The following is a 14,771-nucleotide window of genomic DNA, read 5'->3' on the forward strand; positions in this document are numbered from 1 at the left end:
CGAGGGGCCCGTCTCCCACGGCCCGGGGCTGCGGCACACGCGGAGCGCTGCTGGTTTCCCCGGGGGGAGCCCTGCCTAATGAGAACAATGCTAACAATCCTTTCAAATTAAAAAAAAAAAAAAAATGAAAAAAAAATGGGCTCGGGAAAAAAAAAAAAAAAAAGGCACTCCTGTCCCAAATCTCCGTGGAAATGGGGGTTCCGCGCCGGGCTGCTCCGCCTGCGCGCTCAGCGCGGGCGGCTCCGCAGGGGCCTGCGCCCAGCAGTGGCCCCGGCTCCGGTGAGCTGGCCCCGCGGAGAGACGCGGAGCAAAGCCGCAGGGGAGCCCGCCAGGTTCGGGTTCGGGGACCCCCACCCCACCCCAAACCGCTCTCCTCCGTCTCCTGGTCCCTTCCCACGGCAGGTAAAACTTGACCGTGGCGAGTGTCCTTCCAGGTTTGCAGGATAGGGTTTGCGGTGTGTTGCTGTTTGGTTGTTGGATTTGTGTTGGTTTGGGGGTTTTTGTATATATATATATATATATTTATATCTAATTTATTTTTTTTTGGTGGGGGGAGTGTGAGTTGGTGTTTATGAGAAGCTTTATGACTCCTGATAAGCTCATCTTTGAGGACGACACAGAAATGTGTTCCTTGAGGAATTGGGGTGGTGACGTCTTTTCTGATACCCGATTATTACGTGACTGGGGGAAAAAAAAAAGGCATTTGATTCATGAATAAAAATCCGGACACCATCACGGGGGCAACAAACAATATTGCCCGTTCTCTAAGGTAACAAGCAGGCAAATGTTTACGAAGAGGGCTCTTTCAGAAGCGGGGTGTTTGCAAAGATTTTGTTACTAATTGCGTATCAGACGGAAGGCTGCGGAAGGCTGGTCAAGTTTGGAGCCACCGAGCAGGAAGAGAAGAGGAAAAGGCTGAAGGCGCTCAGTGAGGGGAGAGATCTGGGGAAGACAACATCGCACGCAGCCAGCCCGCGGCTCCCCGCCTCCGCTCCCTCCCGGGCTCGCTCGCTCTCTTCCCCCTTCCCCTGCGCTCCCTTCTCCGGCAACATCTCGCTCCATCCCTCTTTCTCCCTTCCTTTGCAGACTCCACTCCAGATCTGTGCTGCTACCTGCAAACTTTTTTTTTTCCTTTATCTTTTTCGTCTTCTTTTTTTTTTCCTCCTCTATCTTTTTTTCTTTTTCTTTTTTTCTTTTTTTTTTTTTTTTTTGTGAGTGGATTCCCCTAAAACCAGCAAACAACTAACCGCTGCTTTTGCGTCTTCTTCATCCCGTGGGTCCTTTGCCCATCGGAGAGGCGATGCCACGAGGGTGTTAACTCCTTTCGGCCGCAACTTGGGAGACAGCTTGCATCCCCCCCCCCCCCCCCTTGGATCTTTTTTTCTTTCTTTTTCTTCTTTTTTTAAAAAACACCTGCCCTTTTAGCTTCGCAGCCAAACGCTCTTAGTGCCGGGTGTTTTAGAATTTAATGGTAAGGACACGAGGCGGCTCGCTGGGCCTTCCCGTAGCGGTCCCGGGGCGGGCGGGAGGGCGGGCACCGACGGGGCGGGCGGCGGCAGCGCTCCGCGCCGGGCAGCGCTCCGCGCCTCATCGCGCCTCTCCGCGCCGCTCCGCGCCGGCACCCGGTTGCCCAGGGCGCTTGCCCCCCGAGGCCGCCCTGCCTCCCTCCCCCCCAGGCTCGGCTGGGGGTTTGGTGGGTCGTGGGGTGGGGTTTTGTTTTGTTTTGGGGTGGGTTTTTTTCGGTTTTGGGGGGTTTGGATTTTGGGGGGGGTTGGGTGTTCTTTTGTTTTGTTTTTGTTTTTGATGGTGGGGGTTTTTTTGACAGCGGTTTTCCTTTCCCTCCTGCACAGAGTGGCAATGTGTAGCAAAGCGATCCTAGCACTCCTGGTCTATGGCATAATAATGCACTGCAGCGTCTACTGCTCACCTGCGGCCGGACTTCAGTACCCGGCGCTCAGGTAGGTCCGTCCCCCGCCCGGGGGCTCCGCCGGGACCCCTTCAAGCCCCGGCTGCCCCAGCTTTGCTAAGGGCATAGGAATCTTACAGGGGAAGAAAGTGGAAGGGGAGGTGGGGGGGAATCACCAAACGAAACCCTCTCTGCTTCGGTTGTGTGCCCACCCCGTCTGCCCCGGGGTAGGAGCCGCCGGGAGGGTCACACAGGGAGGGGGGTCCCCCCGGCTGCAGCACTGGCTCCCCCCAGGGTCGTTGCCCGGGATCTCGGCGCGGTTAACCTGCGGCCTCTGGTCCCCGGGCAGGGGTGGACCCGCTCTGCTGCGTCTCGGCGGGAGCGGGCCGAGGTCCCGGCCGCACCTCGACGTGGCCCAGCAGCTCCCCCCCTCCTGCCCCCTGTCCCGCACGGGCCCCGGCCGCTGTCGGTTGCCCGCAGCTCGCCCAGGGTGAACGGCGAGCATCGTCTGTCCGGAGCGTGGGGAGCGGGGCGGGGGGGGCGGGGGGGGCGGGTGCGCCGTGGGCTGCAAACATGTGAGAGCTGTCACGGTTCGTGTCGCAGCACTGGAGTTGTCGGGGATTCAGTCTCTTCCCGTTTACCTGTCTTGCATACGACCTCCCTTCCCAGGGGGGAAAGAGCCTGGCGCAGGGTTGTTCGGTTTTCCGCGTCTGTTCGGAGTTGTCTTGAGGCTGGGCTGCAGTGCAGGCTGGTGCCTGTGCTGGCCCATTCCTCCTGGGAGCCGGGGGGGTTTGGACCCCGCTGTGTTTGGGGCAGGAGTGGGGGACCCCCGGAGGCGTCGGCACAAGCGACTTTCCCACGCTGGGCCGCGGCTGGGGGCGCAGGGTACCCGGTCCGGGACGGCCGCTGCCAGCCTGGTCCCACCCTGCTCGTAGCCTGCTTGGGCGACCGGTTGTTGCTTGGCTTGGCGACAGTTTTGGGCTTGGTGCTGTTGTCCGGCCCCACCGGCGCTTGGCTCTGTTCCGGGATGCCCTGCGGGGGTCACCGCCGTGCGGCTCAGCTGTGAGCGGGGGGGCGATGCCGGGCGCGCAAGGCTGTCCGAGGAGGGTGTCCTTTTTGGGGCTCCGAGGTGTCCTTGCACGAACTCAGAGCAGCCCCCTTCCCTTGCCGGGGCAGAGGGGCTGCGGGGCAGCGGGCTCGGCGGCCTGCGGGGCCATTAGCCGGCAACGAGCCGGCTCCCTTCATTGAAGCGCCTGAATTAGCAGGAGTGAAACACTTTAGCGGCATCTATTATTAATGCCTCCGCTAAAGCTCACAGACAAAAATAGCTGCCTGTAACGTACAATGACCTACATCGTACCGCAGAGGGGGAGGGAGAGAGCGGGTTGGGGCGGGGGGTGGGGGGGGGTGGGGGTGGGGGATAGGACAAAACTGGCGTCGTCTCAGAGGGCAGAAGTACCATTCAACGAAAAACAGCAACCGGCAAAGCATCCCCCGGCCCCACGGGCTGCCGCTGACCGCCGCGCCTCTGCCGGGGAGGCAGTTTGGCTCCCGCCCAGCCCCTGGCACCCCACGCGTGTGTGCGTGTGCGTGTATGTGCGCGGCAGCCGGCACGCCTGTGCGTGCGTGCGCTCCGCTCGGGGAGCGACCAGCCGTGGCCGTGGCAGAGCGGGGCTGTTCCTGGGGCTGGGGCGGGGGCCGGGGGTGGGGGGATGTTTGGGGCTTTTCTCGGAGCGCGTCTGACGGCGGGTGTGTTCCCTCCCCCGCGGTCCTGCCCCGCAGAGGAGGCGGAGGGCGGGGATGGGGAGCGGGCGGGCGCAGGGAAGGGATGGGGGCAGTCGGACGGGGCGCCCCGGTCGGCTCCGCCGGGGGGTGGCCGCCGAGGCAGCCCGGAGCCGGCAGCGGGGAGCGCAGCGCTCCGCGGAGCCCGGCTGACTCCTTCCCCTCGCTGCTCTCGTTGCCAGGCTGGAGGATGAAGTCTACGACGAGGACGGGAACACCCTGCAGGACTTCGCCTACGACCACGAGCCCCTCGGTATAGCGAATCCATCCTCCATGATCGGCGAGATGTACACCTTGTACTACCCACCGGAAAAGAGGTGACTGCAACTCGCGGGGTGTCAGGCGTGAATTCTGAGCCGGGAGCAAAACGGGTCTGGCCGAGCCGATTGAGAAAAAAAGAAATAATATAATTGTAATACCTCACAAGCCAACAGCAACAGCAACAACAAATCCCAACCCAAACAAACGACCACGCTGCTCGGGTCCCGGTGCCCAGTTTAAAACCTACAAGAAATGGAAAAGCCGCCTTACCTCCAGCAGCGCGGGGGAGGGAGCGGGGGAGCCGCCCGCGCCGGGGAGGGCTAGCGATGCTCCCGCAAACGGAGCAGAAATGCCCAGGCAGCGAGGAGCCGAGCAAGTGCGGCGGGGAGGGGTCTGGGTGGGGAAGAGGGGTCCCAGGGGACGCGGGGAGATGCCGCCCTCCGCCCGCCGGCGGGGAGGGACGGTCACCGCCACCGCCCGGGCTGGCGCACCCCGCCGCAGCCGCCTCCCGGTCCTCGCCGCTCATCCCCGGGCTCTTCCCTCCGCCCAGGCACGCCGATGGGCTCTTCAACAAAGCCTACAGGAAACTCCTGGGCCAGTTATCCGCCAGGAAATATCTGCACTCCCTGATGGCCAAGCGGGTCGGGTAAGGGTTTCTGCTCTTTCTTTTCCGGGGTGGGCGTTGGTGCCTCTGGAGCGGGGGCGCTTAAAAGGCCGCCGCTGGAGGGAACAAAGCTGGCCCGGCGGGGGCTGGGGGTTTGTTGCGCCGGCGGTGGGGCTGGGGGAGCCCGGCTCCCCAAACCCCGGCCGGCCCCGGCGGCGGCTCCCAGCCCGCTCCCGGCGCAGCGTGAGCCCGGCTCTCAGCGCAGGCGTTCATGGAGGTTTGTGCGGTTTGATGCGCTCGGGTGTACATATATATATATATACGTGCATATGTATGTGTGTGTATATATATTTATATATGTCTCTATAATTATTTGCAACCAGCTGATTTAAAATTAAGAAGTTGGGCCACCTCCCCGCTTTTGCTGGGGGGAGCAGTCTGTCGGAAGCGATGCCCGAGGGCTCGGCTGAAGCGGGGCGGGGGGGGGGGCGGGCTTGGCTGCAGCCCTGCGCACCCCCAGGCGCCGCCCGCCGCCGGCGGGGCAGGGGCGAGCCCGGTGCCACCCGCCGCCCTTCGGCAGAAGGTAACACGTTAATAAAGCCCGGGGGAGCGCAGCTTTCCCTGCCGCAATGAATAATTCATGTCGGGGGGATATTGTCTCTCCCGCCGCCGCCGCCGCTTGCGCGCACCGCCTCGGGAGCGGGTTTCGGCGCGGCCTTTGTCTCCCCGCGCATCTTCCGCGCAACGTGTTGCGCCGGGGTGGGTGGGTGGGGGCGGTGCGGAGGGGAGCGGAGGGGCGCGGAAGGGGGCGGAGCGGCCCCGCCTGACGCAGCTGTGCTTCTCGGTGCTTGCAGCGGTGCCAGCGGCGGCCCGGGGGACGAGGCGGAACCGCTGACCAAGCGGCACATAGACGGCATCTTCACGGACAGCTACAGCCGCTACCGGAAACAAATGGCTGTCAAGAAATACTTAGCAGCCGTCCTGGGGAAAAGGTATAAACAAAGAGTTAAAAACAAAGGACGCCGAGTAGCGTATTTGTAGCGATAAGTAACCAGCCACTCCTGTGTATACAAAGTCCTAAGAGAGAGAGAGAGAGAGAGAGAGAAAGAGAGAGAGAGAGAGAGAGAGACCCAACAACAAAAAAATTCTAAACAAAAACAAAAGTCATTTCCAAACTGACTGAACAATCACCGCTCCTGTGTTATCTAAACATGTATTTATGTATGAAGTAAAGCCATTAAATGAATATTTTGATAATAATATTGTTTTTCTTTTGTACAAAAGCACTAGAGAAACGCACAGATCTACTTTGTGGACCAATCATTAAGTTATATATAATATATAAATATATATAAATACTACTACGAATACTAAAGAACAATTCTTCATATAAAGCCTGCACAAGAACAAGAATTCGCCTGAGCTGTTTATGTTTTTATATAAAATAAATAGAAAAAAAGACAATCATTGTTTTGAATATTACTCCTATTTTTGTAACGGAAATTAAAAGGATAGTATTTTTACCCGCGACAGGGTCGAAGACATTAATTTTCACCATTTGCTACTGTACATAGAGAAGGATGCCCTGCTTCCAGGGGATTATGAGGAAAATGATTTGGGAGAATTGGTGAAGCAGATTCTTCCCCCGGTGAGTCTCGAGGCTCCTTTGCCGCTAGCCTCTCTGAAGGGGTAGCGTCCCCATTCCTCTAGATTTCGAATTTTTTCCCCCTCCTGCTTTCTTTAATTCTAGTTGTATCTGTATTAGTGTCTCCTCAAACAATGAGCTTAGAGGATCATTCTCTTGTGAAAACAACAGCTCGATCTAAATTGTACATCTCTGTTGCCTATTGGAGGGAGAAATAGTTTCAAAAAGAACAACCCAAAATAACAACAGAAAAATCAAAACAAAACCAAAAAAAAGCCAAACCCCAACCCCTAAATCCCGAACCAGCAGCAAGGGTAGTAAGTACTAAGCCCCGTGCACTGCTCTTCTGGCTGGCTGGGCAGAGTTGCAGAACAAAGCGAAAGCGGAGACAGGACCCGTTTGGAAAGAGTGGGGAAGTGAGCGGGGGCGGCCCCCGGCGCGCCCCGGGCCGCAGCCGGTACCGCAGCCCGTACCGGCGCCGGTGCCGCAGGGTCGAGGGAAGACGAGGCGATCCCACCTCCGATCCGCTACCCAACTGCCCCGGGCAGCTCGGTACTGGACCTGGATGCAAAGTACAGTGTGTTACTCTCCAGTGCTGTCCATGCTTCTCATCATGTGTAATGAGTAGGGTTCTCGCCTTTGCATTTTATTTCGGAGTTGCTCTTTTCTTTCTGATTGTTTTTTCTTGTAGACCCTCCCGCCTCTCATCCTCTCTTCGCACTTTTATGAGCTTTGTTTAACCCACCTGAGTCACCTTTTTGGGTTGTGTTCTTTTGGGGAAAAAAAAAAAAAAAAAAAAAAAAGGATTGTGAACGCTCTCTCACTCCTTTGTTCTGTTTTATGCAAGCTCTTATTGTACAAGTTTAGGAACCCCTGTTGTAGCTACCACTAAAGAATTATGCACTACTACGAAAGTTTTTGTTCCTTGTTTATTGAGTTTGGAGGTAAAATGTATTTTTCTACATTCTGGCTTATTGCTTAGTAAAATTTATTTCATAAAACAAACTTTTGTCATAAAAGAATGTGTAGTGTTCACCTGTGGTCGGGTTTCTAACGAGATAAACCATTTTCACCTCATCTCTCTATGTACGGACTCCTATCTTACCTTCCGCCCGGGGGCTGGCCCCGTCCCTCCGCCCGGGCAGGTGGCGAAGGAGGACACGCAGGTACCTGCTTCCTTCCAGCTCACCACACACACCTTACAGGAGTCTTTCCAAAGACACAAAGCGAGCCCCGCGTTCAAGACGTCGGAAAGCAACACCCCTCCCCCCCCCAACTCCGCCCCCCCCCCCCAAAAAAAAAAAAAAAAAAAAAAGGCGGCGGGTAAAACCCCCCTTCCCCGGCCGGGCAGAGCCGCCGGCCGCCGGCGAGGAGAGGAGCGGGCAGACCCCGGCGGGCGCTGCCGGCACCGCTGCTCTGGGCTGCTCCGGGCTGCCCCGGCCGCTCCCCGCCCTGCCCGCCCTGCCCGCCGCCGGCGCGGGCTGCGGGGCCCAGGGACGCGGGGCGCGGTTTGCAGCTTTCGTGCCTTCTCTTCACCTTGTAAATCGCCACGAGTTCACGGATGGCTATTTAGTGGCCCTACGATGCTGCAACACATCGGCTTGCGTTTTAGTCGTATTTCTTCTGTTCTTTGGCAACGGGCAGAGTTTGCTGTGTTTGTGTCGGCTGTGGTATAATGACATAGGGCTCTCTTGACGTTTTATTTATGACCTTTATCAGCTAGAGTTCAGTGGCTAGTCGCAAGCATTATGAAGTGATCACCTAGGTTATTATCCTTTGTATGAATTATTTTTTTTTAGAAACGCCAACAGCCTTACCAAAATTTGAGCAGATTTGAGATACATAGTAGGTAGATGTTAGTCTTGGAGAACTTATTTTGTGTGCAAATGAATATAAAAAGAACTTAAACAAAGTATTATTACACACATGATATCTATAACTAGGACTTTGATAACTGTTATATAAAGTGTGTAAAGTTTGTATTAATAAATTTTTGTAAACAATGCAATTTCGTCTAATGTTTGGGGGAGAGAAATCTAGAACCTAAGAGTGAAAGCTGCATTTCATTTAATTTTTCTTTTTAATTAGTTCATTTTTAAGCAGTGTTCTTCTTTCTTCTAACTTTTCATGTCTGGGATATCTTTTTATTAAGTGTCCACATTTTATCACCAAATAACCTCTAATATTTTTACTGATGGCTGCTCCTCTGTTCGAGTAAACTAAACAGAACTGCAGAAGTAAAGAGCCTAGTTCCACACACACCAGCTCGGTGACACTCTCTAAAATATGCAAACCGAATCAGTCGGTGCCTATCATTCATTCCTCTAACAATTCCTATGCTTAGAAGCCGTTTATTTTAAGCAGAATAGGTATGTTTGATGACATCTTTACCTAATCCACTTTTAATGAACATTCTGTATGTGATAATGTGCTTCCCGGCGTCACCCAGCTTGGGCAATGGCAGCATCTTTCTTTGGATTAAGGATATACTGAGCTGTCCTAAGAAATGATATGGCAACACAACAAAGAGTTCCTTAGGTTTTAGAGGGTAATATGTGGCTACAACGAAAAAAGCACAGGCAGGGTAGTTTGTTGTCTCAAAGCAGAGGTCAGGATGTCCGACCTTTAATCTTCACTTTTAGTTTAGCAATAGCTGCTTATGTTGATTATTTTTTATTGTTAGCTCAGGGACTTTACCTAAGTATGTTGAAAAGTAACAGCAATTTAGTTTAAAGGAAACTTTATTTCCTTCTAAGATTATACAATTGAAATAAACCAAACACAACCACACACAAACATAAATCACAGGAATTAAATGTCAATTTCCTAGCAATTTATTTTTCAAAACTCTTAAGTCCAGGATTTGAAGCAGACTGGTCATATCCTCTCTGCCACAAATTCACCTCCTAGGATAGTTTCAACAGCAGCTTTTCACTGGCTAATTGCAAAACACTGAGAGAACTTAGAAATCTGGTGATGTCAGTGCTATGTCTTCGGAATTAGTGCAAAGCATGATAGAAGTTCTGATAAATGCAGACTGGGTCAGAGGAGAATGCAAAAAATACCTATTGGGGGAGGGGGAGAGGACAATCACTTCTCAGACAAGATAGCATAAGAAAACCAAGTCACTGTTTCCCAAAGGCAGCATACAGCAAAAACCTGCTGTTAGGTTTATTCAGTAAACTATGCGGTCCTCATACATATAATCACACTAAATTTCCTGCCCTAATAAACTGAAAACATGCTTAAGAGATCCAAGCTGAAGACCTTCTAAGTGCTGGTAGCTAGAGGATGAAACTTGGGATTGGTCCACCTGAAAAATATGGTCATCTTCATCTAGTCCCAGCACTCGCTGAAGATGTGCAGAAGATGGAAATTCTGCTGAAAATGACATAGAGATGGTCCTAGCCTCACTCTGCTGAAATTCCTCTTCACCAAATCAAGTATTTAATAAAGAAGCTCAGCTCTGTTCCTAGTGATTTAAACTGCCATCTGAAATGATACACTTGGAGAATGTGCAATACTGAGTCCTTTAGCATGAGTTTTGGGGGGATTCTTGATGTTCTGTATGCTGCTATAAGACTAACAGCAGAAATGGAGAAAGCTGGCTGAGGAAGCAAGAATGACTGTAGAGCCCCAGTGTAAACCTGGCTGTGGCCAGCATCTGCCTTTCACAGGATTTGCTTCTGAGGGTATTGACCTCCTCACCATGTGCCTCTGGAGCCTTTTTCAAAAAAGTTAATCTATTGGCTGTATACGTTTTCACCTACAGTTAGGGAAAATAGAAAATAGAAAATCAGGAGGAAGTTTGGTCTATTTGGGGGCTTGTTACTCAATACTTCTGCAGCTTAATTTCCAGTTCTAGGATAAATTATTTAGTTTTTCTTCAGGAAAAACCTTCAGGGAAAGCACATCCCTGAAAAGTCTAGGGACCTCATGCTTAGCCTCTAGAAGTACATGTCCTCTTAACTACACTCATAGATTTTTAAGACCCAAGGGCACTGTTATGTTCATCTGTTCTATCTTAGATAATACAGGGCGTAGGTTTTCATGGAGTCCTTCATTTAGGGTTTAATTTCTGAGTGAGCTATTCTGTATGACAGCAGTATTGATTACAAGACTTGCAGGAATGGCAAATTTTCCAGGTAAGTTGTTCCAAATGTGGCAGTTTAGCACTCTGTTCCTTGTTTCAGTTTGTCTCATTTCTGAGTCCAAGAGATTTGTAGCCTCCTGAAGAATCTCTGAGTCTGTAGATTTTCCTCTCCATGTAGGCAGTCTGAGGCAGAGATCTACTCTCCTCTATGCCCTGTCTTTGAGGTAGCAAGATTGATGTCTAAGTGCTCACCGTGAGAGAGGTTCTCCACAGATGGCATTATTTCTGAACCATTTGTATTCATTAACATCCTTGCTAAAGTGTTGAGGCTAGGAATGGTTACAGTACCTAGCAATGACCACCTTGAGGACACCTTGAGGATGTGGCAAAAAGTAGTAACTTTCCCATTCCTTAGGAGCTGGTCATTGCTAACAAGGGTTGTGTTTGCTCTCTTCGCCATTTCATCATGCTGGGAGATCATGATTGTTCATAACCCTTTCCTACACCTCTCTTTTCTGGATGATCACTTTACATGCATAGAAGCTGTGGCCTGGAAGTGACACCATCATTCTCTGTTCCTATTTTGTACTACTTTGTGTTAAGTTGTCTTAAAATACTTTTTCAAGAGAGTTTACCTTACTGAGCTACTACTCTGGTAGGCATTCATCTTTTTCTGCACCACCACCATGCTTTATCATCTCCGCTGTCACTTGGCACCCATTACTGCCACCTTTAGAAAGTGTAGACCCATTCCAGCAATACCATTTGTATATTTGTGTATTTGTGATACACGGGCCCAATCCGGCATTGGTGCAGATCTGTATAATTATGCCAGAGAAAGACTTGGCCCATTCTAAGTGCAAATGGTAGGACAGAGCAAAAGTGACTCATACCAGGCTCCTGGCCAAATCTCCTTGCTTTGCACTTGGGTTCCTAGAGGCAATCCCATCCTGGCACAGTTGAGGTCCCGTTCACTTTAAATCCATGTGGAACATCTGAAAGTGTTTTTTGCTGAAACTGACCATGACTCCTTTACTTACCTGTAATACGTAGAGAAGTAGTACGTGATGTCTTAGAGGTAATGTGGCTGAACTGCTAAGGCAGAATACGTGTAAAAACTAATGCATCTTTTGCAATATTTAGTTAATTGATGGTTGATAGAGTTTATCCTAGCCTAAAAATGGGATTTGGTTTTGAACAAGGATATCTGGGCACCAGAAATATGCCAGTTTACAAGCACTGGAAACAATCATCCTGTGTTTGCCGTTTATACAAGAGTGTTTGTTTTACGACTTCAATAATGAAATACCTAAGAAAGGTAGATGTACCTATCCCTGAAACAGTGTAATTTCTTTATGTGGGTCGCTGAGAGAAGACCTCTTTCTCTTCAGGCTCTGAGGTGAATTTCAGATATTCCACTTCAAAAAGAATGTCATGGAGATTTATAGTAGCATGAAGCAGAGAAGCTGGACAGAAAAATGGCAATCACTGCTGGTTCTTCTGTGGTGTTCTCCAGAGTCTCAATATCAGGATATGAATAACTGCATAGGTATAATTGGATGGGAAAGGATCTAGGAGGAGCAAACACGTCCCAGCTGACATCCTCCAAATGGAAATGTGACCTGGAGAAATGAGGGGGATGTTGAAAATTAACAGTTTTATGAGAAAGGGAATTTCCATTGCCATCTTCCACAGATCCTTCAAAACAGGGACCCAGGCTGGAGTCTGTTTTTCTCATTTGCTGCATCAACTACTTGGGAGTGAAGGGCCTGCTAATTTCAGATGGGTCTTCAAGGGTAGAAACACTTTAACAAAAATTGCATGTTTTTGCCTTTCTGTTACACACTTCTGAGAGTCTTGTGCTTTGTCCTCTGACTCTTTGCTCATACCAGAAAGGTTGGACAGCCTCACATCCTGCCCATTTTTGCAGGGTTAATATGCTTCTCTGATAGTGTATATCCAACATGGTATGCATATTTATAGGTGGAGAGTGCAGACTGAGAAAATAGTTGCCCAGGCTAAAGCATTTACTATTTGAGATCTGACAACAGATCTAAATATATATTCATTTTGGACAGATTAGATTAGACTCAGCCTATGGCTGATCTCTATTTTGACATTTATCTCCATGGTGAGAAGAATGGTTACTTTTGAGTGGTAAAGTTATGAATAAATGACTGCCTTTCCCTCAGGAGTGAAGATTAGTGTCACAAGAAATCAGCCATCATGTATGTTATATGCCGAACGTGTACTCTCTCAGCTCCCACTGCTTGGATGGGATTGAAACTTCCCTGACAGTTTGAGAGAATGAAGAGTGCTTGGGCGGTGTGGGAATCAGGCTGCTCTGAAAATGGTTAAACTTTTAATCAGTTGTGAGCTCTTATGTCACCAGCAAAATAACAATATATGTAAATTAAATCGTAAAAATAGCACAAAGAAATCTTTCTCTCCCTTGCTATATATATATATGTGTATGCATATGTGTAGGTACATACACATATTTCTACATCAGACAAAAATGATAACACATTAAAGTTCCAATATTTATGTATTGGCCATAGCTAAACTTAGACACAACATCTAATTTACACTGACGTCTTTCTTTAACAAGTTTTGTAAGAGGAACGATTTAAGTTCAAGGAAGTGCACTGAGTCATCTGCACGGTGGGCCAGTGGCTGAGCTAAGTTTAGAATCAAGGGGAAGTTTGGATCTTCTGTCTCCAAGTTTTTCCCTTTACATCTCTACTTTTCTCAAACACTGTCAGTGCTTAACAAAGGAAAAAAAAAAGAAGCATCACAATTTCTTTTCTTTTCTTACTTGATTTTTTATGTATCTTTGGTTCTCTGGTCTTGTATGGTAAATCAGCGAGTTTTATTTAGTGAGCTGGTGTGGGTTTTTAAAATCAGGTTGCCTGATGACCTTGCAAATACTACCTTGTGACATCTGTGTCTCAGGAATGCTGTCATTAATGAGTATAAATAAAAAAGTGAGGTCTGTTCAAGTGATACCTGAGCAAAGAGGTGTTCCCCAGTTGCAAGGAAATGAACCAGAACCCAGCCCAACCTCTTGCTAGCTGCTTGCCACAAAACTACACGTAGTCATTCTGTTAGGCTTTGTTCCCTCCCAAGACTTTCTGTGGGTCGATGAGTTTCCTGGCAGGCTGAGGGAACCATGCAGGTAATGGGGCGCCATAGCCTGTGTGAAAGCCAGCTCATTCCTCCTCCAAGAGGTCCCTCTGAAGACAAACTCATGGCCAGAACAAGGGAAGACCAGTGCACTTTCTCTGTAAGCAGGCTGTGGCCAGCCTGTTCCCAGCAGGTTACGAGCCTGTCTCCTCTGCACCAGACCCGGGATGCTCTTCTTGTGCAACGTGGGTTAAAGCCTCACGTGTTCCTCTCCACTCTCGTGGCATATCTCCTCAGCACAGCCTGACAGATGGATGGTACAAAGCACAGCCCATCTCTGATACAAACCGAATGGTCACTCTGCTTTTGTACAGCTTCTGTAGGTTGTATCTATTTTTCCCCTGGGCCAGCAAATACACAAAAACTAAGGAAAACTGGCCAGACTCTTTAAGAGTATGTTTGGTTAATGATTTCTTGTTTCTCTAGCTGGTTTGGTGCAGTGCTGTGTTTTGCATCAGGAAAGAGTCATGATACAGCCAAGAGGGGACTTTGTGTGGTACACTGTATGCAGACAGGTGGAACATTTTTACTAAAAGGAAGCAGTTTTCTGATTGCGTTTGCTATAATAAAATGCAGTTATGTTTTATAACAGTTTCATTTTATTCTAGTTATACTGCAATGACAGCCTTATTACACCACTGTTTATGCTTTTTGCTAAGCTTAGTCATTGTTTAATCTTATAAACAGAGAGTCAACTTAATTCCTGACGGCTGTTGCAACTCACGCTCCTGAGCTCTAGCATAGCTGGAGGTACCATGGGGTGGGGATGTAAAATCAGTTCGATAACCTGGTCATTGTAAGAGTCCTACCAGGGGAACCCCATACTGTTGTTACTGTCCAGTAGGGCTGGGCACTCAGAGAAAAAAAAGAAATTTAAATCTATTGAAAGCTATCAATTATCAGTGCCCAACAGGAGGGCAACTGCAGTTGCACCTTACTCAGCCTTATTTTACCAATAGTGATGGTATTAATGTCCATGGGGCCACAAGCGGAAGGAAAGGGCCACTCGAATATGAGTGAGCTTCATCACAATCTGACCCTATCTTATTAAAGATGACTTTTGCAGCATGTGTAGTCTTCTTGTATTCCAGGTCAGTGGCTCGTAAAGAGTGGGCTTTGGAGTCAAAAAACCCCACAATACTTCCTTGTAACTCCACAGTGAGCAGCTGTCACTTTGTTAAGATAAATGCCACCTTTAGTAAACTGCAGTTACTGTTCACTTTTCTCCACTCTCCTTATATCTCTGCTTTGACCTAGTCTGAGTCATCCCCTGCATGGGAAATGTTTCTTCCTG

General features: G+C 49.8%; 1 protein-coding gene across 3 annotated transcripts; it reads left to right on the forward strand.

The window, feature by feature from the left end:
- Positions 1-1,220: 1,220 nt before the first annotated feature.
- Positions 1,221-7,220, forward strand: ADCYAP1 (adenylate cyclase activating polypeptide 1). Of its 3 annotated transcripts, none has more exons than XM_056333831.1 (6): positions 1,221-1,471; positions 1,851-1,958; positions 3,871-4,005; positions 4,500-4,595; positions 5,408-5,545; positions 6,087-7,220. In XM_056333831.1, the coding sequence occupies exons 2-6, from the start codon at positions 1,858-1,860 to the stop codon at positions 6,244-6,246; spliced, it is 630 nt and encodes a 209-aa protein (XP_056189806.1). In that variant the 5' UTR covers positions 1,221-1,471; positions 1,851-1,857; the 3' UTR covers positions 6,247-7,220. The 3 variants fall into 3 exon arrangements, with proteins under 3 accessions (XP_056189806.1, XP_056189808.1, XP_056189807.1); XM_056333832.1 differs by lacking the exon at positions 1,221-1,471 and adding an exon at positions 1,605-1,693; XM_056333833.1 differs by having other exon boundaries at positions 5,408-7,220.
- Positions 7,221-14,771: the final 7,551 nt, after the last annotated feature.

Source organism: Falco biarmicus, chromosome 3 (genome assembly GCF_023638135.1).
Source record: "Falco biarmicus isolate bFalBia1 chromosome 3, bFalBia1.pri, whole genome shotgun sequence".
Classification (NCBI taxonomy): domain Eukaryota; kingdom Metazoa; phylum Chordata; class Aves; order Falconiformes; family Falconidae; genus Falco; species Falco biarmicus.

Coding starts and splice junctions, on each gene's coding strand:
- ADCYAP1 (XM_056333831.1), top strand. CDS start 1,858: ATGTGTAGCAAAGCGATCCTAGCACTCCTGGTCTATGGCATAATAATG. Junction 4,596..5,407: donor CTGATGGCCAAGCGGGTCGG/GTAAGGGTTTCT, acceptor CGGTGCTTGCAG/CGGTGCCAGCGGCGGCCCGG. Junction 5,546..6,086: donor GCAGCCGTCCTGGGGAAAAG/GTATAAACAAAG, acceptor TACCCGCGACAG/GGTCGAAGACATTAATTTTC.